The sequence below is a fragment of the Typopeltis vanoorti genome, chromosome 11 (assembly GCF_054136105.1).
Source record: "Typopeltis vanoorti isolate ZY-2024b chromosome 11, IOZ_Tvanoo_1.0, whole genome shotgun sequence".
NCBI lineage: Eukaryota > Metazoa > Arthropoda > Arachnida > Uropygi > Thelyphonidae > Typopeltis > Typopeltis vanoorti.
In genome coordinates, this window is record NC_143559.1 from 22,374,956 (window position 1) to 22,399,548 (window position 24,593).

General features: G+C 36.0%; 1 protein-coding gene across 3 annotated transcripts in view; it reads left to right on the forward strand.

The window, feature by feature from the left end:
• Nucleotides 1-24,593, forward strand: part of atl (atlastin GTPase) — a 315,725-nt gene that overhangs the window by 109,913 nt on the left and 181,219 nt on the right. For all 3 annotated transcript variants that reach the window (XM_090400775.1, XM_090400777.1, XM_090400776.1), the window contains exon 6: nt 16,551-16,607. In XM_090400775.1, the coding sequence (XP_090256901.1) occupies nt 16,551-16,607 (57 nt within the window). The remainder of the gene's footprint in view (nt 1-16,550; nt 16,608-24,593) is intronic.

Consider the following 24,593-nt stretch of genomic DNA (forward strand, 5'->3'; position numbering starts at 1 on the left):
TATTTTCTGCAACTAAAAATTTGAAGAACAATGTTAGGACAAATGTATTTAGTTAGATACTGTGTTCGCTGCTACAATAAGACTTTATTTTGCTTGCATGTATGCAGTATAGTGTCTGTGATAGAGGAGGTGTTTTTCATTGTGTAGGGTCATTTTTATTCCAGCAGTCTCTAATTAGCGTATTGCTGAATATTGTACATACACTATAAATGTCTCTGTACTGTATTTAGTGATGCAACAAAACTACTTGGATCTGCTATATGGTGTCTGTTGGGAAGGATTTTTCACTATATGAACAATTTCATTCGTCTTCGGAAAGACTAGACATAGTTAGTAAAAATCCATCTATTCCTGAATAAAAACAAATCCTATCTTTTATAAGAAGACTGCATCTGGTGATCTCCAACAAAAACTTATTCTTGAATGGGTGGATAATTCCATTTGGAAATTATGTATATGTATAGTAGTCTGTGAAAAAGTGTACACTGAACATTAGTGAATAAAAGAAAATTCTTAGAAAACAAAGTAAAATAAAAATAATTACACCTAACAAGCACAACTAATTGTTCAGGATGATTTACTGCTCCAACCTATGTGTATTCCTGCCGCACCTAGAGAAATTACATGAATTATTATTAGTTCAGAGAGAATAAGTCCGTCTCTGTAGCTGTACTAAGCTACTAATGTATATAGATTTTGTTTGTTGTTGATTAATTATTTATATTTTGCAAACAAGTCATTCTCTTCATAACGTGATTTTTAATTATGCCCATCATAATGTAAACATGCATATCTAGAGGATATAGGATCACATGTAATTCACTCTACCCCCAGCAACTTATTGGACACACATACATATAATACCACAATTATAAATTATTTGCACTTCATTTGCCTCTAGTGAAAGTATTTCTATTCATACCTCTCTTATATTTGCCAATCATTTTCACATGCCTCATGTCTCGTTAATGTCAATACACATACTTTTTAGTAATTCCAATATACCAACCGAATATAGGCTTCTCCTTAGTTATCAGTTTCTAATACATCCTGAAACAAATATCCTTCCCCGTGCAAATTTGGATATAATTGAAGAACCTGTTACAATATATGGCACATCTATCAGTATGAGAGAGAGAAAACATCTCATTGTCAGTCAAGGATAGTCTGAGAAGTTGTTTCCTGCTGTGGTGGAAATATATTATCTAGACTGGAAGAGCAACTTACTTCTCCTGTTAAAGATCTCAGTCTAGAACTGTCACTAGAAATGTTTACAGTAATATTCCAGTTTCTAGAAAATTCCTCTGCTTTCTTTAATAAAAGAAAATTTAGATGCTATAACTGTGATAATTTGTGTATTAGGTGGTTATAGAGTTAGTCAGAATACCACTAGATATTCAAGAAGAGAGTAAGGCAACAGATAATGGCCTTTGAAATGTGGTGCTATAGGAGAACTCCGAAAATCACATGGACAAAACGTGACAAATACAGATGTCCTACAGAGAATGAGAACACAGATCTTTATTACAGGAAATGATCCAGAGAAAGATGAGATTGGCAGGACATGTACTAAGAGGTTCAGCAGGACAGAGGATACTAACAGTTTTAGAAGGAAAAATTATGGGAAAGGATCAAGAGGCAAAAAACGAAGGACATGACTTGAAGATATAAGATCATGGACAGGATCATATGGCTATGCAGAAACAAAAAGGAAAGCCACCAACAGAGAGAACTGGAAAGACACGGTGCTGCACCCTCTCACTGAGGAAGCTACACGAAGAAGGAGATGGAGTAATTACTTTGAAAGATTGCTAAATGAAACAAGCAGTCCTGCAAACTCTCCATCATCGCCTTGATTAACTGTTATTCTACTTAATTTCACACCATCAGGAAACGACTAAATATTTCCTTGCAGGTTATTTTCTATATAATTTATGTACAAATTAAACAGCAATTGTCCCAGCACTGAACCTTGTGGCACACTACTATTCACCTGTTTGCACCTCGATTCTGGCCCTCCATATACCACTTTTTTGATAACTATGCAGCAGCCATCTTCTCATTCACTTAACAAGTGTCAATCCATTCCCCCATTTGTTCTAATTTGTGTAACAGTGTTCCATGTGGTATTGTGTCAAATGCCTTTGCAAAATCATCAAGTAGCCATTTCCTTTATCCAACTTGGCTGTTACTCCATTATAAAAAAGTTAGTAAATTATTACTAAGGCATGACCAACCCTTCATAAAGTTATGGTGACCCTCGCACAGTATCATATTTTTATCTATCCATTCTTGAATTCTCTTTTTTACCAATTTTCTAGTACTTTTACCACCATGCCTGAGATACTGATTGGTCTGTAATTTGCCACTGCAGTCTTAGCACCTCCCTAATGCAAAGGAACAATTCTGCCCTCTTTCCACTCCCTTGAAATTCTACCAGAGCTGAGACTTAAATTAAACAGCTTGGTCAAAGGCATTGCCAGTTCCCTTGCACATTCTTGCAAAACCCTAGTTGATATCCCATCTAATTCCACAGCTGTATTTACATTGAGATTCTGCAATATCCTAAGAATCTCCAATTCATCCATCTCTGTTCCCACATTAGCATCTATCACATAATTTAAGCAAGTAATCTCACTAGGAAGATATTATGCTTGCAAAGTTTTCACTCAGTAACTCAACTGTTTTATCTACTTCTGTCTTTTCATGACCATTATCACTCATTAAGATTAATCTTCCATAGTCATTCTTCCTCTTACTTGCCACAAGTAAGAGGAAGAATGACTATGGAAGAACTCTTTGGGATTTCCTTTGGCCTGCTCGGCTAAATTCTTCTTAATCCTGTTTTGCCTTCCTTGCCATGCTGGTCACCTTTCTCTTTATATACCCTCCACAACATTTTCTTCTTCTGCAGCTTGTGCTTAATAATATTACTCATCCATCTAACTTCTACCCGATTAACCCTCACCCTAGGTTAATTTAATACTGCTTCCTCTAGATGACCCTTAACTATATCCCATGCACTACTAACATCCTTACCCTGTAGTGTTTTATGCAATGGCACAGATTTAAGCTTTTTCCTAAGCATGTCGTAATCACCTGCCTTGTAGTTTCACAAATACCCCCTTCTTGATAGAATATTCCTCATGTTTTACAATCTCCCAAGTCAAGACTGCATGGTCACTTTCACCATTTGGAGGCAGTGGGAGAGTATTGGACCTGGTCATAGGATCAGAAGAGCCATCCATGGCCAAGGTGAGAATAGCTATTCTGATCCTATGAACAGATCCAATACTCTCTCACTCCTAGTCCCCTCCATCACATGCTGCCTTAAGTAATTCTCTCAGCAGGTGTATAAATTCTATTTACTTTCTGCCACTTGATCTTTCTTCCTTCCAGTCTATATCTCCATAGTTAAAGTCCCCCATAATAATCACTGGACCTGCACTCGTACTAATTTCCATCTGCAAGTCTTCCAGATCATCTCTGGAACTCCCCTGACATATAGTCTTATTGGTCTTAATCTCACACCAGATTGTCTTTTCAAATGAACAGCCATCCTCCTGCCTATCTCATATTCTTTTTGGTTGCTAATCATCTGCTATCATCAGCAGCACTCCTCCCCATCCTATCTTCTTTATCTTTCCTGAAAATACTAAACCCTTCACATTCAATCCTTGTAACTACATCATCTGCTGTTATCCAAGTCTCATTAATGTCTATAACTTTTGGCAAGGTTGCACTAACCAATGCCAAAAACTCCTCTCTCTTGTTCCTGACACTTATGGCATTAGTATATAGCAGGGGCAGCCAACTACGCATCCTTTTGGAGTCAAAATAATTCTGGTTAAACTTAGAAGAGCCACAACCTTTGATCAATGGGATGGTAAGGTAGTATAGCAATGTTGTAACCTAATTTTAAGAAGCTTACTAAGAAAATGGATATAAGGAAGGCCTCTGCTAGTAAATAAGTCACTAAAATTATTGTTTTGAGTTTAAAATTATCCTAATTGTTCAAAGTAAACATCGTTTAACATGTTTCTAATTAAACTTTTTATTGCAATGATTTTTATTAACTCTTTCTCTCTCTCTCTTCTTTTTTTTATTTTGTTCCTCTTTTTTTGTTGTCCTTTTTTTTTGTTTATTTTTTCCTGGTAGATCGTGAAGAGCTGCATGACTAGGGGTTGCAAGCCGCATGCGGCTTGCGAAGCATGTTGTGGCTATCCTTGGTATATCAAAACAGCAACATCCCTTTATTCCCCCACCCATCTTTAGCTTCTGAATTGACTATCCTATTCAATATTTTTGCTTAAGAGACTAGATTCCACACTTTGTCATTCTCACACTCACTCACTTCATGGGTGCCTTCACACAAACTCACTCCTTCCACCCTAATTGCTTAAGTTTCTCTGAATTTGCACGTCATCTTGCTCAGTGAACAAAGCTCTCTCTCCATACACCTAACACTAAAACCTTTCAGATGCAGTCCATCTGCATTGTACAAATCCTTCTTTCTGTCAAAGAGAGACCAAAGATCAGCAAATTCTAGATCATTTCTTTTCCACAATCTACATATAGACTCATTAGCTATCAATGCCCCCTCTCTCAGTTCACCTCAATCATAACGTGGTAGGAGACATACGTTCTCCTACCGGATTTTCCTGATTTATGAGATGAAAACGCATCTCACCAAGAGGAAAATCCTCCACCCTGTATGATACCGATCAACTTAACTCAGTATGCCTTAAGTAAGATCTTCACTTTCTCACTCTTCAGTTTTGCCTCTTCTAACAACTCCTTTACATCCTCTGTCATAGAATACTTGTCGCCTCTTAAATCATTGGTATCAACCAAGACGATCATTTCCTTCAATTTACCTTTTTTTGCATCCGGATGGCATGGCTAATATCGTGAATTTTTTCCCCGAGAAACGCGATTTTGTCATACAAAATCCCAAATTCCACCTCGGAGATTACAACATTATCATCATCAGCGCTATTGAATCTGTTAATCTCATTACAGACAGCCAACCATAGCCAAATCATTCAAAACACTAAACTAGCTCTATAAAAGACAGTGTTTAACCAATATTAACTTGTGGATCTGAAAGCTGGGTTAAAAATAACTCTTGATCGAAGACTGGAGACCATAATTGCAGTATCATATTAGATATTAGGAAAGAACTTGACATTGTTGGCATTCAGGAATGTGTTAGCAGAGCTAATCTCAGGTGGTATTTCCACTTAAACAGAATGGCAGAAGAAAGATTAGCTAAACAAGTGTTCTTTACCAGGATAGCAGGAAAAAGACCAAGATGTTGGTTGATTGATCAGTAAAAAGTGCCTTAGAAAAATAAGATCTGATAATATTGGAATGTTGATAGATAACAGGCTAATCTGGAGGAAAATTGTTGATAGGAAGTTTGTGATGTTAACTTTTCATATAGTACTATCATAAGATCTTGTACACCCTCTGAGGGTATATGTCAGGAATTTGGCGATAATAATTGTTTTAAAGAATAATTGTTTTACTGGAGTACAGATTGAAGAAAGTTATTTCCTTTAGAACTAATGTTGCTGTCCCACATGGGAGTCTCATAGCTTATTGGTTTTGACAGCACCTTTCAAATGGAAAGATTCAAGTTGGAATCTTTTCTAGAACATGAAGGATCTCTATCATGTACTGTCTGTTCACCTGACAGATTTTTATGCTCAGCTCTATCTGTGGCATAGGCTCTGATCACCTGTTTTATTTCTAACCTGACTCTCAGATTCATAAGTTAAAATTAATTTGAACTGCCTTATATATATATATATATATATGTGTGTGTGTGTGTGTGTGTGTGTGTGTGTGTTTTGGTGTTTTGGCTGCTTTCTCGCTTATTCAGTATTAAATTAATTTTCTGGCTTTCCTTATACTAGCTTTGCTTATGCTATTGTCTATTCCATATTTAATTTGCTATCTTCACTAAAAATTGACTATATAATTAAAATATTTTGTTTGTTCTATAGGTTCGCCATTGTTGAATGTAGATGATGTTTTCTGTGTTCATGCCTATTTTCATTGTTTTTTTTTCTTTTTATTTGCTGATTTTCATACCAAATTTGATACAGCAGTTATTTAGTCAAATCTTGAAGAATTGATCTGCTTTTATTTATGAGAATGACATCATTTGCATAAAGTAAAGAAATGAGTTAAATACCTCTAATTTTGATTCCACTGTACTTCATAATGTTAGAAATTTTTCCACGTTATGCTATAAATTTTAAATAAGCCAAGAAATTATATTCTTGGTTTAATCCTTTATCCAAGTGTAAGCAAACAAAGTTTGTGTCTGAATTAATTTTCGGTCTGGGCAATTCATATCTAGAAGCTAATGGCTTCACATCACTTGCCTTAGTATTCCATAAGCACATATCCTTATGGACATGTATAATGCTATGCATTATGTGCAGAATCATTACCCAGACTAGCTTCAATGAGTCTTCGTTAGTGAGAGCCAGGCCCAAAAGTGATACCAAGGTTGAAGTAATGCAGAAGTCATATTTCTATGTACGAGTAGCCAAAAGGTGTCACACCTTATTATTAAAATACTCTGGATTAGAGATAGATGTTGGAAGTTTTTCCACTTGGTTATACTATAAAAAGATGCAAAGAAATTATATTTTTGGTTTAATCCTTTATTCAAGTGTAAGCAAACAAAGTTTGTGCCTGAAGTAGTCTTTAATTTATAGTATAACCAAGTGGAAAAACTTCCAACATCTATCTCTAATCCAGAGTATTTTAATAATAAGGTGTGATACCTTTTGGCTATTCGTATATGGAAATATGACTTATGCATTACTTCAACTTTGGTATCCCTTCTGGGTCTGGCTCCCATTGATGAGACCTCAATAAAGGTCGAAACCTGTCTGATACTGACTGGTTTCGACATGTATGATGTATAGCATTATACATATCTGTATGCTTTGCATTATAGCAGGTGATTTGCCATTAGCTTTTATATATAAGTTGCTCAGTCTTGAAATTACTTCAGCCGCAAACTTTGTTTGCTTATACTTGGATAAAGGATTTAACCAATAATGTAATTTATTGGCATCTTTAATTTCCTTCATAATGTGATTCATATAAATGATGAATAATAGTGGAGATAATGTACATCCTTGTTAACACCTAATTTTATGTCAAACTATCTTTCTGTACCTCTTCTGACTTAAAACTGAAATATAGACTATATATTGCTATGTATAATTTTATATTTTCCTTATGTAATTGTAGCATTTTAGCATTTATCTCTTAGTAACTTTTTGTATAAGCATTTTGGAAATTATTGAAACTTAATTACATATCCTACTTGTATTACCACAATTTGTCTGTATTTCTAAGTGAAACTCCTATTTTGCCTTAACTTCACTTGTTCTTCTCCAGTTTTCTTTTACACAATTTTTCTTAGTCTCATTGGTTACTAGAATCTTACTCAGAACACATTATACAGAATTCACTTCATAATCCTCATATTTTCATTTTCCTTTTTATAGATTAGTATGTTGAGAGTTCTGTAATATGACCCTCAGACCATGCTTTCTGAATTATGTGGTGCATTTGCTGTAAAATATACCATGTTTTTATTATTATGTGAGACCTCCAGAAAGTTAAGGACTCATCGAGGGAGGCCATACATTAACCACATACATTATCTGTCATACATTCTCTTAAAGTTATTCACATTGGATGCACTCAGCATTTCAACAGGCAAACTGTTCCACTCACAGTTTAGCTCTTCCCTATTTCTTTGCTGTGCACATAAAGATACCTCCTTGTTCTCTCTCTCTCCACCTTCCAAATAATGAAAAATTTAATCAGTTGATAACCAGTAACACCCTTTCAGAAGATTATAGACCTCTAATCATATCACCCTCTTTTTTTTTTTTTTTTATTGCCATTGTTTGTGGTCCACACACTCTTTATCCTTATAATTTACATTTCATAATCCCAATATCATATTGTAACTCTTCTTTGCAGTTTTTCTGCACCTTTTTTATCTCCTCTGAACCCAAAAGACCAAATCTGCACACAGCAGTCTAGGTGCCATATTTGGCTTTGTAAAGAGGCAAAATGACTTCCTTATTCTTACATGTTTGTTTTAACAGCATAAGTGTCTTCTGAGTTGTATTTGCCATTTTTGCAATGCGACCTTTGAACTTCAAATTCCCATCAGCCATAACTCCAAGATTCCTACCCTCATAAATTTCTTGCAACATAATCCTACCAATATGATATGCTCTTGGAAATCTCATCATGTCCAAGTGCATAAATGTGCACTTAATAACATTGAATTGATAGCGGTTATCATTTGCCCACTGTTTCCAGCTTATTCAAATAATTCTGTTAAGTGCTGTATATCAGTAGCATTCCTGATTACCCTTCCTATTTTGCCACATCAGCAAACAATTGAACATCTGTTAGGTTCTTCTCATTATCATTAATGTATGGATTGAACAGTAATGGTGCAATGACTGACTCCTATGGTACACTGCTGGTCAGCTTAAATCTACATCCCCCATATACCACTTTCTGATACTGCCCATCATTCGCCCACTTATCCAAGTCATTAATATATATGGCAATCCCATATCCTCTGGTTTATGCAAAAGTCATTTATGTGGTATTCTATCAAATGCCTTTGCAAAGTCCAGTAGTATCGGTGTATCCATTCCCTTTATTCAACTCAGCTGTAACATTGTTATAAAATGAGCATATTGCTAAAATATGACCTCCCTTCTAGAAAACCCATGCTGTTTTCTTGCAAACTTCTCTAAAATGTTCATCACCACTCCAAACATACTGATAGGTCAGTAGTTATACGTTGATTTTTTGTACGCACCCTTGTAAAATGGAACTATCATACATTTTCCCATTCCTTGGATAGTTTTCTTGATCTGCGACCCAAGATATACAGGCATTTCAAAAGCCTAGCCAATTTGACTGAACATTCCTTTAGTGCGTGTGCTGATATCCCATCTGTTCCTATTGCTGAATTTTTATCCAGCTTATGCAACAGTTCTTGAACCTTATTCTCACACAACTCTATCTCTCCATCCAATGTAATGATATAATGTTGCATTATGTAGCACATACTTGGTTGATCTTAGGGAAGTTAACATATACTACACTAATTTCATCAACTTCTGCATCTGAAATATTCCACCTATGAAAGGCGGAATCTTTCATATTCCTATAAAGTTAGGATATAAGAGATGTTGAAGCAGGAAAGAACCAAAGTTCCAGTTTCTTATCAGAACATTAGCAGGTAGAATCAAAGTAATTGGTCTAGTTATGCAAATTCATTAAAGGCATGTTGAACTTTATGGGGTGGAGTGTTTATCTATATTCTCTAAGCATAACTTAGTTTATACTAGAGAATATAGATAAAACACGTATGGGAAAGCTTATAAAAATTTTAAATGGTCAAAATAACTTAATAGTCTTGTTACTAATTCTGAATTATATCAGCTATGAAGAAAGATATCTGAAATACATCTTGTCATTGAAAACTATTAAAAGAAACAGGTAGAAAATATTTGTTTTGTAGCCAAGTAAGCAAAACAGCATTTACCCTTGCTACTTAAAAGAAGTTTTAAAAAATAAGATCTTATGAGAATATGATATTAGGTGTGCAAGTTTCTATGATACTGCACTTTGTGCAAATTAATGGTTTGGCCTGACAAATGTTTCAAACTTTTTCTCATTAGAGAACAGGCATTTCCTAGTACAAAAACCTCAGACCATAGAATTTCATATATAAATATTTTTAAAAGTTGTATTTTTCACTGGGTCTCTGATGTTGAAATATACTTTAAAAGTATGTGAATGAAAGATAAATATGTATACATTTTTGAAAATTATGGAGACAACTACCGTGTTTTGAATAAAAACTTTAGTTTAATATAACTAAAATCTACATTCGACATTTATGTCAAGGTCATCTTCTGGGGCATACAACTATACACAGAAAACAAGCTACACTACAATCAAACTGGTTTGTTAAAGATACTGACCAACCGCCACAACAATTGTTGGCCTGACCTCTGGTGAAAAAAAAAAAAAAAATTATACATCAACGCTAGAGTCCTATTATTAGTGTTATCTGTCATCATCATCATTATCAAATTCTTGCCATGTACCCTCAAGGGGTGTACAGGATATGACAGTACTACATGAAAAAAATTACATCATTACTAACTTCCTATCTACAATTTTCCTCCAAATCAGTCTGTTACTTGTCAAGACTCCAACATTTTCAGATCTTATATTTCTATCGTCTAAGGCACTTTGTACCGTATCAATCCACCTATATCTTGGTCTTCCTCTGGGTTGTTTTCCTGCCAACCTTGCAGAGAACACTTGTTTTGCTAATCTTTCCTCTCCCATTCTATTTAAGTGACCATACCACCTGAGATTAGCTCTGCTAACGCATTCCTGGATGCTGACAATGTCAAGTTCTTTCCTAATATCCTCATTTTTAATATGATATTGCCATTGATGCCATCTGTTCACGCCGCTAATCTTTCTCAGGACTCTCATATCTGCGGTCTCTAGTCTTTGGTCAAGTGTTTTACTTTTGACCCAGCTCCCAGATCTCAGTGTTATCTGTTGGTTGTAGAAATACATTGGGTGCAGCAACAAGTATCTATCTATATACATATATTAACATCATGATAATACTTGTACATTCCAGCCAGTTGGTACGAAATGGTTTCTAATACTAGCTGAAGATTGGCTAGAGTCCTGACTTATGATGGATCTTATATATTAGGTAGGCTGAATGTGTGCCATCCAGATCCTTGGAATTTTCATGCCATCTTTGTTGTTGATATTTGGGTGGTTTATCAGGATTTTGCAGGCTTCCTTAAATTTCCTTTCATACCAAGTTTTTGTGTGGTGTAAAGAGCAGGTGCTTTTCCAGTTGATTTGGTGTAAGGTGTTGAGTGCGTGGTGTGAGAGGCCTGCTTCACCATAATGGTTATATTTAATGTGTCTAATGTGTTCTTTCTTGCGTATAGGGATTGTCCATCCTGTTTCACCAATGTACGGTAAGTTACAAGTGCAGCGGATGTAATAGACTCCAGGATGTGCTAATGGGAGGAGAGGATCCTTGAGGAGTTGAATATGGTTTTAAGTTTAGTGGGTGGTTTAAAGGTGGCATTGAGGTTATAATGTTGTAGGATTCTGTTGATTTTTTCCAATAACCCTTTAATGTATGGGATGGCTATGGTTTTACTGTAATCTAGATTCGTTTTTGTTGTAGTTTTATGGAGTATTTTATTAACGGTATATTTGTTATAGCCATTATTTATGAATGTGTCGCTGATGATTTTTAGTTGTTTCAGGGCTTGGTGGTTAGAGCAAATTGTTGTAGCTCTGTTTTTAAGGGTGTTAATGACCCTATATTTTTGTGATGGGTGGAGGTATGAATTAGCATGTATGTAGGTTTTCTGTAGACCATGAAGGATAGACTGCCTGAAGGAAGACATGTGACTATTGTGTCTAGGAACGGGAGCAAATTTTGATTTTCGATTTCGATGGGAAATTGTATGCGTTTGTGTTGTTTGTTCAGGTGGCTAAGGAATGTTTTTAGCGTTTGTCACCCGTGCGGCCAGATCGCGAACACGTCGTCAACATATCTAAGCCAGATACTGTCAGTCTTAGCGTGGTGAAATCAAGAGCCCTTTGCTCAAAGGTTTCCATGTGGAAGCGATTGGGGGGGATAGTGGTGAGCCAATGCTTGTTTCTTCTTTCTGTAATTAAAATTTGTTTTGCCACACGAAGTAACCGGACTGTAGTACATGGGCAAAGAGGGCCGTAATGTTGGGCGGAAATTTGTTCTGTAGTAGGAGAATTGTGTCATTGATGGGGACATTAGTGAAAAGGGCAGAAACGTCGAAAGACTAATAAGTCGTCTTTGTCAAGTGTTATGTTTTTAATTTTGTTTATAAAGTGTTGTGTGTTTTTTATGTAGCAGGGGGAATGACCTACCAACTCCTTGAGTGTTGCCACTAATTTCTTGGCTAAGTGGTAACTGGGACTGTATTCCTTCCACGATTGGTCGAAGGGGCACATTTTGTTTGTGTATTTTCGGGACCCCATATATTTTGGGGGGGGGGGCATAGTGGGTTTTGAGTTTTTTAACCGTCTGGTGGCCAAGAAGTGACGGACTTGAGTAGTTTCTCTGTTTTATCCTTTATCCTTTTTGTTGGGTTATAATTTACCAGCTTGTATGTGTTATTATCAGCTACTAGTTTATTCATTTGAAGTACGTATGTTGACCTGTCAAGTATGATAGTGGCATTGCCTTCATCCAATTTCGTTATTATTATGTTTTGTTTGGCTTTAATGACTTAATTGCTGCTAGTTCTGTTTTTGTGAGGTTGTTCTGTATGGTTTTTGTAGTGTTCAGAACATTACTAGTTTCTAGTTGCATTTTATCTGCTATATTGTTAAGTAGGGACCTGATGCCTCTTTCTATGTGGTAGATAAAATTCAATTTGTTTACATTTTTAGGTGCTATTGCGTAGTTAAGTCCTTTATTCAGTAGCCTAAGTTCGCCATTGTTCAGGGTGTGGCTTGATAGGTTGATCACGTGGTTCTTGCTTGCCGCTGATTGGTCGCTCCTTGTCTTCCTTGTTTGTTGTTCATTGTTGGTGTTTATTGGGGAGGAGATCTTCTGATTGAATGGATTCCTGTGATTGGCTGCCATATGTTGCTGTAGTTTCAAACTGTGGAATTTGGTCTTGAGTTTTTCTTTATTCTTTCCAGGGTATATTTGGCCGAATTGTCAGTAATTCTTTCAAGTACTTGTAGAATGTCTGGATTAATATAGTTCGGATTGCAATTTTGAAACCAGATTTTGTGTTGTAGCTAGGTTTTGGCGGGCTGTTTCCAGTCTGTTCTCTGAGCATTGCTTTTTCTGTGTGGTCATAAATACGGAGTGCCTTAGCGGACGTAAATTTCTTTTTTAGCCTGATGCAGATAGGAATAAGGTTATTGTCTCTGCATCTCTTTAAAAAGGTCAGCCGATTGATCAAGAGGGAAATACAAATCTTTAACTTACCATAGCGATTATGCTGCAATCACTATGGTAAGTTAATACAAATAGGGAAATATGAATCTTTAACTTACCATAGCGATTGCGCTGCAGTCGCTATGGTAAGTTAATGATTCGTATTTCCCCCTTGATCAATTGGCTGGTCTTTTTAAAGAGATGCAGAGACAATAACCTTATTCCTATCTGCATCAGGCTAAAAAAGAAATTTACATCTGCTAAGGCACTCCGTATTTATGACCGCACAGAAAAAGCAGAGCTCAGAGAACAGATTCAAACAGCCCGCCAATACCTAGCTACAACGCAAAATCTGGTTTCAAAATTGCAATCCGAACTATCGAACTATACTAATCCAGACATTTTATAAGTACTTGGAAGAATTACTGACAATTCGGCCAAATATACCATGGAAAAGAATAAAGAAAAACTCAAGACCAGATTCCACAGTTTGAAACAACGGCAAAATATGGCGTTGGTCGGCGTCAGTCACAGGAACCCATCATCAGAAGACCTCTTCCCCCGATAAACACCAAAAATGAACAACAAACAAGGGAGACAAGGAGCGACCAACCACCGGCAAGCAAGAACCATGTGATCAACCTATCTAAGCCACACCCTGTACAATGGCAAACTTACGCTACTGAATAAAGAACTTAACTACGCAACAGCACCTAAAAAGGTAAACAAATTGGATTTTATCTACCACATAGAAAGAGGCATCAGGTCCCTACTTAACAATATAGCAGATAAAATGCAACTAGAAACTAGTAATGTTCTGAACACTACAAAAACCATACAGAACAACCTCACAAAAACAGAACTAGCAGCAATTAAGTCATTAAAGCCAAACAAAACATAATAATAACGAAATTGGATGAAGGCAATGCCACTATCATACTTGACAGGTCAACATACGTACTTCAAATGAATCGACTAGTAGCCGATAACAACACATATAAGCTGGTAAATTATAACCCAACAAAAAGGATAAAAGATAAAACAGAGAAACTACTCAAGTCCGTCACTTCTTGGCCACCAGACACTGTTAAAAAAAACTCAAACCCCACTAGCCTTCCCCCCCCCACCCCCCTCAATATATCTGGTCCAGAAAATGCACAAACAAAATGTGCCCTGTCGACCAATCGTGGAAGGAAATAGACAGTCCCAATTTCCACTTAGCCAAGAAATTAGCGGCAACACTCAAGGAGTTGGTAGGTCATTCCCCCTCCTACATAAAAAACACACACTTTATAAACAAAATTAAAAACATAACACTCGACAAAGACGACTTATTAGTCTTTCGACGTTTCTGCCCTTTTCACCAATGTCCCCATCAATGACACAATTCTCCTACTACAGAACAAATTTCCACCCAACATTACAGCCCTCTTTGCCCACGTACTACAGTCCGGTTACTTCGTGTGGCAAAACAAATTTTAATTACAGAAAGAAGAAACAAGCATTGGCTCACCACTATCCCCCCCAATCGCTTCTACATGGAAACCTTTGAGCAAAGGGCTCTTGATTTCACCACGCTAAGACTGACAGTATCTGGCTTAGATATGTTGACGACGTGTTCGCGATCTGGCCGCACGGGTGACAAACGCTAAACACATTCCTTAGCCACTTGAACAAACAACACAAACGCATACAATTTCCCATCGAAATCGAAAATCAAAATTTGCTCCCGTTCCTAGACACACTAGTCACATGTCTTCCTTCAGGCAGTCTATCCTTCATGGTCTACCGAAAACCTACATACATGCTAATTCGTACCACCAGCCATCACAAAAATATGGAGTCATTAATACCCTTAAAAACAGAGCTACAACAATTTGCTCTAACCACCAATCCCTGAAACAAGAACTAAAAATCATCAGCGACACATTCATAAATAATGGCTATAACAAAAATACTATTAATAAAATTCTCCATAAAACAACAACAAAAACGAATCTAGATTACAGTAAAACCATAGCCATCCCATACATTAAAGGGTTATCGGAAAAAATCAACAGAATCCTACAACATTATAACCTCAATGCCACCTTTAAACCACCCACTAAACTTAAAACCATATTCAACTCCTCTAAGGATCCTCTCCTCCCATTAGCACAGCCTGGAGTCTATTGCATCTGCTGCACTTGTAACTTACCGTACATTGGTGAAACAGGATGGACAATCCCTCTACGCAAGAAAGAACACATTAAATATAACCATTATGGTGAAGCAGGCCTCTCACACCACTCGCTCAACACCTTACACTAAATCAGCTGGAAAAGCACCTACTCTTTACACCACACAAAAACCTGGTATGAAAGGAAATTTAAGGAAGCCTGCAAAATCCTGATAAACCACCCAGATATCAATAACAAAGATGGCATGAAAATTCGAAGGATCTGGCTGGCACACATTCAGCCTACCTGATATATAAGATCCATCATAAGTCAGGACTCTAGCCAATCTTCAGCTTGTATTAGAAACCATTTTGTACCAACTGGCTGGAATGTACAAGTATTATCATGATGTTAATATATGTATATAGATAGATACTTGTTGTTGTGTCCAATGTATTTCTACAACCAACAGATAACACTAATAATAGGGCTCTAGCGTTGGTGTATAATTATTTTTTTTTTTTTTTTCACCAAGGCAGGCCAACAATTGTTGTGGCGGTTGGTCAGTATCTTTAACAAACCAGTTTGATTGTAATGTAGCTTGTTTTCTGTGTATAGTTGTATGCTCCAGAAGATGACCTTGACATAAATGTCGAATGTAGAGTTTAGTTATGTTAAACTAAAGTTTTTATTCAAAACACGGTAGTTGTCTCCGAAAATTTCAAAAATGCATTCGGATCACCGTGTAAGCTTAAAAGAAAGGATAAATGTGTATACTTTTATGAGAGGTTGCATTGGTTTAACTGTTTTGTGCCGTACTACTAAGGTAGCTCTTACCAAGTTTTAGTAAGTTTCATAGGTAAGCATTGTTCAGTAAATGCTGGCTATAAAATAATAGTTGGTATCTGTTATCCTTCCTCTTTCTCTCGTTTTAATACTGTAAAATTGAATTTTATCAAATTTAAATTTCTTTTTTGGCATTCAAAAATTCTTAAGACTTATGAAGTCTTAAAATATTTTTGGAAAAATCACAAGCATAAATTTGTCATTTGACCAAGTAGCAGTGGCTATTGGTCATGTGTTGTAGACTAGAGTAATCTGGTTGGAGAAAAGTGGATGGGAAAAAATTGCCTACTCACTCACTCAGACTTTGATTGCACATGTATGTTTGTCAAACTTAGTTTGGCCAACACCATTGATTGGCATAAAGCAAAGGCATTGTATTCAAAATTAAGTTATAAACAGAATCCCAAATATTGATCATATAACAGTTATTGAAGAATGCTCTGTGTAAATAAATTATTGCTAAAACAGTATTTTTTTTTTTTAAGCTTTTTACAGAATATGGAAGAATAGCTTTAGAAGATACAAGTGAAAAACCTTTTCAGGTAAGCTTATTAGTTCATATATTGCTTAGAATTACTAAAAATCACCCATTGGTTAAACATGATTTTACTATTGTTAAATAATAAAATATTTTAATCATTTTATTTTCTTAATTTAATTTGTTAAAAAGAATTTTTTATATTATCCCCCTCTCCCTTAAAAAGTTGCGACCATAGTTCATTAGCACTATTGGGAAGGTTCAGAATATGGCATGAGTTGAAACCATGTTTTAGAGATAAAACGTGCCTCGTCTCTAATGGCAGAATTTTTTTTCCTTATATAGTGAGACCTGTGAAGTTTCCATCATTATAAAATTGCACATGTATCACAGAAAATCATATATTGTACAAATATTCAATGAGAGTAAGGAATTTGAACAAAGGAACAGTAGGGTGCATGAGTTAAATTAGAATCTGTACAATGTACAATCTGTTTAATACAGTTGATAACAATTTCCCAAACTTTAAAGATAAGGCAGTCATTACAATTAAGATTTGATTGATGAAATATAGCTTCAGCACTTCTTTGAATAAATGTTCATATTTATGAATAGATCTGTGTAATAGTTTGGTGTTTTCCCATTGGATCCTGTGGCTAGTATTTTCAGTTCTGCATTGTGTCAGTCTCGATTTGGGCATGTTGTATTCATCAAGCTGGATTTGGGCTTGATTTTTAGAAATGCTTTTATTAATCGATCTTCCTGTGTGTCTGTTTCTAGTAAGACGAGTTGCATGGACATCATTTGTGAAAGTTTTTCCTTTGGAGAAAGTAACAGATTGTGAATGAGTTTGAATTTTTCATCATCTTTGCTACATATTCAGAGATGTCCTTGATGTAAAATATAGGAGTCCTGTGTTCTTCTTTTGGATGTGTCTAGAAGAGGGTTAATTTTTGTGTGTGTGTGTTGTATTCATTTAGTAAGGCTGTTTAATAGTTTCAATTCTTATGTGAGCAATCCCTCTGAGGAATAAATTTTGTGCTCCAGACACTAAAAATTTTATGATGCCATACTTTTGAAGATGGTGGGAGCTGATGTTTATGAATATGGCATCCTGTTAAAGTTGATCCATAGACAGAAGTAGAAAGTGAGCCATCCAGAAAGGAAATGCTTTTGATGATTCTTTTTCTAATGTAAATTGTTGATTTATTTGTAGAAATGGAGTTTTTCACTCTATGTGATTCTAAATTGGAAACACATCACTATGTATGTAGCCAAATAGATGGTTTTGGATTAAGAGCGAAGATTCTTTCCTCCAGATGTTCTAGATAAAAGTTTGCTAGGTTATACAATAGGGTGAGCCTGTTGCATTTGCATTCCTTCCATGTGAGAGTGAATTTGAATAGGTCCACAATGTCTGTGAAAATTCTTGGGCTAGAAATTCTGTTTCAGGATGAGGAATATTCAAGAAGAAGTGATGTCAAAACTCACCATCATATCTGCAGATATCAATTTAATGTCTTTTATTCTTATGAGAATTTGTTTTTAAATCAAAGAAGCTGTGGCCGATTAGAGGATAAAGGTTAGACAGTAGTCTTGAGATTTTGTAAGTGGATTGCCTGTGGAAGCAGTAGTTGTGAGCAGACAATTACTTTTGTCTAATTTTGGTATGTCATTATATCCTTGGGGGGGGGGGTCTTGTTCTGAGTTTTTTAATAGTTTTTTGATCTATACAAGTGTTTTATTTTTGTTTTATCCAGTTAAGTTTATTTACATTAGTGAACAAGTTAATCCAAATGCTCACATTTTCAAGAAAAGTTTTAATGTCATATGAAAATAAGTACAAAAATTAAACTCCAACTTGACCTAATAATTTATATGCTCTCTTCTGTTCTTAATACATTCATTAATTTGCTTAGGCATGGACTCTATCAACATACAAGACATTTTTCTTATTTCTGCATTTCAAAACTCATCATCATCAACAAATTCCTGCCATGTACTCTCAAGGGGTGTACAGGATGTGATAGTACTACATGAAACAAAAATTACATCATTACTAACTTCCTATCTACAATTTTCCTCCAAATCAGTCTGTTACTTGTCAAGACTCCAACATTATCAGATCTTATATTTCTATCGTCTAAGGCACTTTGTACCATATCAATCCACCTATATATTGGTCTTCCTCTGGGTCGTTTTGCTGCCAACTTGGCAGAGAACACTTGTTTTGCTAATCTTTCTTCGCCCATTCTGTTTAAGTGACCATACTATCTGAGATTAGCTCTGCTAACGCATTCCTGGATGTTGACAATGTCAAGTTCTTTCCTAATATCCTCGTTTTTAATATGATATTGCCATTGATGCCATCTGTTCACGCCTATAATCTTTCTCGGGACTCTCATATCTGTGGTCTCTAGTCTTTGGTCAAGTGTTTTACTTCTGACCCAGCTCTCAGATCCATAAGTTAAAACTGGTTTGAACACTGTCTTGTATACAGCTAATTTAGTGTTCCGACTAATTTCTCTCTTATTCCATATGAATTTATTCAATTGACTTCCTACCATACCAGCTTTGCTGATTCTGTTGTCTATTTCTATATTTAATTTACCATCTTCAGTAAAAATCATGCTTAAGTAGCTGAAATGTTTCACTTGTTCCACAGGTTCTCCATTCACAACACAGTTGACATTTTCAATGATTCTGCCTATTTTCATTGTCTTTGTCTTTTTATTGCTGACCTTCATACCACATCTATTACAACAGCTATTCAATTTAGTCAGAGAATCTTGCAGACTTGTAGCAGATTTATTTAGAATTATAACATCATCCGCATAAAGCAAAGAGCTGACATTAACATCTCCAATTTTGATATCATGTTTAATACCACTTTCCTTCATAATGTGATCCATATATAAATGAATAACAGACAGGATAATGTACATCCTTGTCTCACACCAGATTTAACATTAAACCATCTTCCTGTACTTCCTTCAATTCTAACTGCTGACTTACAACTCAAATAAAGACTAAGTATTGCTTGATATAATGCCCCACTGACACTATATAATTGTAGCGTATTGAATAGCTTCTCTCTTGGCACCATGTCATATGCCTTTTGTAAATCAACAAAACTTAAATATAGATCTCTGTTATATTCCCATGCTTTCTCGACTATTTGTCGTAAAGTGAAGATCTGATCCTGACAGCCTCTATTTGGCCTGAATCCAGCTTGTTCTTCACCAAGCTTTCCTTCCACAATTCTTCTCAACTGTTTCTCAAGTATACTTGCATATATCTTACCAGGTATTACCTCTGTAATTACCAGTAATTACAAAGGTATTTCCCTACTGAGTGTTCCTTGCCAGGAACACTCAGTAGGGAAATACCTCTGTAATTCTCACATTCAGTTTTATTTCCCTTTTTATATATGGATACTATGAGAGCTCTACTCCAATCATCAAGAATTCTTCCCTCTGTCCAGGCTTTCTGAACTATGCAGTGCAGCCACTGTAAGACTCTCATACCACCATACTTCAGCATTTCTGGTCGAATATCATCTGTTCCTGCTGCCTTTCCACATTTCAAGCCTTTGATGGCTTTTTCTACTTCAAGTATGGATATGTATTCCTGACTGCATGCCTGGTCAGTGTTTTTTACCACTGTGCTGTCATCACTGCTTGTTTCATTTAGCAGTTTTTCAAAGTAATTACTCCATACTTCAAGGATATCTTTTTCTCCCATTTTCATGTCACCTTTATCATCTCTAACTCCTTTTACAGCACTCTTTCCTCCATTCCTAAGCTTCTTCAACAACCTCCAGAATATTTTGCCACCTTCTTGATATTTATTTTCTATATTCTTGCCAAAGTCCTCCCATGACTTTTGTTTAGCTAGTTTTACACAGTGTTTAGCATTCTTGCATTTGTCTCTGTATTCTGTAAGAGCACAAGCTGACTTATTTACCAGGAACTTTTGATATGCTTTCTTCTTTTCCTTCACTGCCTCTTTAACTTCCTGTGTCCACCAGGGAGTTCTGATTTTTTTATCCTTGCACACAATCTCACCACATGCCTCTCTGGCAGAATCAATCAATGTTTTCTTCAGAGTTTGCCACTGAATCTCCAAGGTTTGATTCCTGTTCTCAAACTCTTTCATTTTTTCTTCAATAATCTTTGTGTATTTTAGTCTACAGTTCACATCTGAGAGCTGCTCAACTTTTATTTGCTTTAAAACTTTCTTACATTCTTTTCAATATGAAATTCAATTTTATCCTGCTCAAGACTAAATAGGGATCACTTCCAATTTCAAATCCTCTGTACACTCTGGTGTCCTGCACCAGGGAGAAAACATCACTATCAACAATAACATAGTCAATGAGACTTTTCTTATTCCTTGCCTCTTCTCTCCATGTGAATTTGTGCACATTTTTATGTTGGAACATGGTGTTAGTAATAACCAGTCCATGTCCTGAGCAGAAATCCAATAGGTATTTGCCATTATTATTAGCTTTGATCTTTTCTCCAAATTTTCCGAAAACATTTTTGTTTGTCTGATAATCACTTCCTACTCTGCTATTTAGATCCCCAACAAGGACCAACTTTTACTTTTTCTTTTTGTCAGTAGCTTTCTCTAGAACCTCAAAAAATTCCTCCACTTCTACCTTAGTAGAACCTTCTGTGGGACCATAGGCACAAATAAGTCTCATTGTCCAGTTCCCCAAAATGATGGTACAACATTTCAAAACTATACTTTTATAATGGATTATATTAAGTTATCCCTTGCATCACAATTTAATTTTCCAAGTATCTTTTTCACTATGACCCACAAATTTTCTATTGGGTTAATTTCAGAAAAATTATCTGGCTACTGTACCAATTGGATGTAATTTTTGAGTAACTCTTTCACTTTTTTTGAAGTGTGGCATGGAGTGAGATCCTGTTGAAAGACAAGTTCTTTGTCTTTCTGGATCTGTGGGACCACTCTTCTCTCCAATATTTTTATCTTATTGGTTACTTCCCATCATACTGTCAACAGGCACAAGTGATCCTGGACCAACTTTCAGCTGTGTGTTTTTATAAGCTTATTGATGATGGGCAGGAGATGTCTTCTCAGCTGCTGATTATAGGGTACTTGCTCTCCTTGAACCAAGAAATGGCTCTTATCTAAGAATATGACCTAATTCCACTTCTCAACAGTCCAATCTTTGCACACTTTTGCCCACTAAAGCCTCTTTTTCTGTGGGCAGTCCTCCCTGCTTCCAACAATCTTCGACAGACTCATGTCAGAAACATTAATCCCACTAGCTGCCAAGTCTATATTTAAGTGTACAGCAGACAATCTTGGATTCTTTTACTTTTTCTAACTAATAAACAATCTTGGGTAAGTGTAGTTTTTCTTTTTCCCATATTTTCCTTTTATGTCAGGAGAAAAGGCCAGGTGCCTTTTCTCCTGGCATCTTTCCTTAAACCTCTTTAAAAATTACATTAACAGTACCCAAACCAATACTACACTCATTAGCAATTTATCTTTGACTCATAGATGTGTGCTGATAAAGAATATATATTTTTGAGTGCTTTCTTGGAGGTGTATGCATTTTATAGCTACACAAAATCAATTAAACACTACGAATATCAACTTGTTTACACTAATGAAAATGCACAACACTATTAATAAACATTGGGGAGATAGTTAAAACACGCAGCACTCAACCAAAATAGTGAACTAAAACCAAAATTATTGTGAAGTGAAGCAAAAACCACAAACTTGACGAAAATTTGGCTTGTTCGGATGAATTTGTTCACTACTGTAGTTGATGTTGGTAGGATCCATACTAATCTGAGAGTATGTATTCCGATCCTGTAGAAGTAATTTCACTTTATGGTCATAGGATTTGGAATTTAAGACTGCAGTCGTGTTTCCTTTGTGATAACTATGTCATTGCATTTTAAAGAATTCAGGGTTTCAATTTAGATGATGGAATATTCAGTTCCATTGGTTGTGAATCATAAATGACTTCAGCAACCTCAAAATAAAGTCTTTTAGTTTGATCACTAGAAAGATGATTGGTCTTTTCAATATTGTGTATCAAGTCCAGATAAGAAATTTGTTTGGGTGAAACACCAAACTTATGGCCCTGTTCTAGGACATTAAGTTCTTCTTCTGTTAGTAAGTGACCTGCAAAAGAAGAAATTGTTATGGAGTAATATTCTGTTATGAATATTGATGAGAATACTGTTATGAACAATAGGCTCATGAGCAATACAAAGTACAGATGAGAAGGATGACAAGGAGGAAGGCAGAATCAGATTGAGTGCATGCAGTGGTTTCACTGTAGGGTTCATTAACCTCTCTACCGGCTGAGGTGGATGAAATAGTGAGACCAAATTGCACTTCTTATCCATGTTATTCAATAGGTGTTACAGAATCATATCCAGATTTAGCTGGACGTCTATAGACGTTTTGGCTGGTTGGGAAGGGGGGTTAAGAAGGAAGAATAATTATGGAAAAATGACTAATGAACGCTGATACCAAAGAGGTGATAAAAGCAGAAGAAATTGTTGAATTATTCAGTTATGACCTCTTCAAGTGATGAGAATAGAGACAATGTACTTGAAGTGTTTAGGATATTAAGAATTCTCATTGTGGATTTCAGCATTGGATTGGATGTCAGCCTGTCGTGTTACAGGAAAGTGCAAGAAAATCGCATTTGCCATTAACCAGACTGTTTAAGTCCAAGCATTGATAATTGCAACAAAAGTGGAAAGATAGCAAAATTGTTACATTGCATAAGGAGGCTCCAAGACTGGGATTTCAAATTATAGACCAATTAATATTTCAGAAGTGGTGGTAAAAGATTGGAAAAGTTGGTTAAGAGCAGAATCCAGCAATGGGTGGATATGAATATTTTCTATTAAGGACAGAATGGCTTTTTGATTTTGCCTTAGTAATTTACTCGTATGTCACTTTATTACAGAATTTATTAAAGTGACATATAAGTTGGAGCAAGTGAGTTTGGATATGAAGCTGGTGACATGGATAAGAGGGTGACTGATGGATAAATATAGAGTAGTATGTTGTGGAGTTGAATCAAAGAGAAGGCAGGTGACTAGTGGTGGGCCATAAGGTTATTGTGGCTACAGTTGTTCAGTTTATGTGTTAATGATATTGAGAATGATTTGGAGGGAGTAGACTCAGTTGTTTGCTGCTAATAGTAATCTGGGGGACTGCAGTAGCTAATGAAGATGCAGATGTCACTGGTAGTTTGATCAATAGGTCCTATCCTATTCCTTCAGCCATACGGCTGGTGGGGGTAGCTATATGCTGCCATACTAGGGAGATGATTATGAGCAAGCTCGTTGCCTTCCTTGCCATAGTATATTTTATGACCATGTGTGTTCATGGGTCTGTTTTGAGGGATGAAAAACCTGAGTTACAGGGAGGAAAAAAACTGTCCATCTCATATGAGACCGGTTAACTCGCCTTTAGTTGAAAGAGACCAGAAAAGGCTCCTTCCATCACTGACGGGAATCGAACCCAGGTCTTTCTGACCAGAGGGCTTCATCTATACTGATTGAGCTATGGGGGCTCTGATCAATGCGACTTCATCTGAAAGCAGAAATCAAATTACATTTTCACACAGAAGAAAGGGAAATGTTTTTTTCCTTTCTATTTATTAAGAATCTGCATATATATTTGATATGTCATATCAGAGCAAATGTCAGTTTCCAACTTAAATTCCTCATTTTGATCTTTGCTAAAAATCTCTCCTCTGCCACTACAGATAAGTTAATCTGATAGATGTGGATCTATCAGATTAACTTATCTGTATTGCTCCCCTAATGCCAACCATTCAGAGATTTTTTAAATTTCCTTTCTTGGACTTTTTCCAACTGCACAGATCAAGCATGTATAGATAGTGAAACATTTGTTATTACCAGTGATCTTGCATAATTTATTCACATGCCTGCCAGATAAATTTAACCACTCTCCAAACACACTAGATCTACTCCTCACTAGTGATCCTGCTAAGTATACTATGAATGTTGTC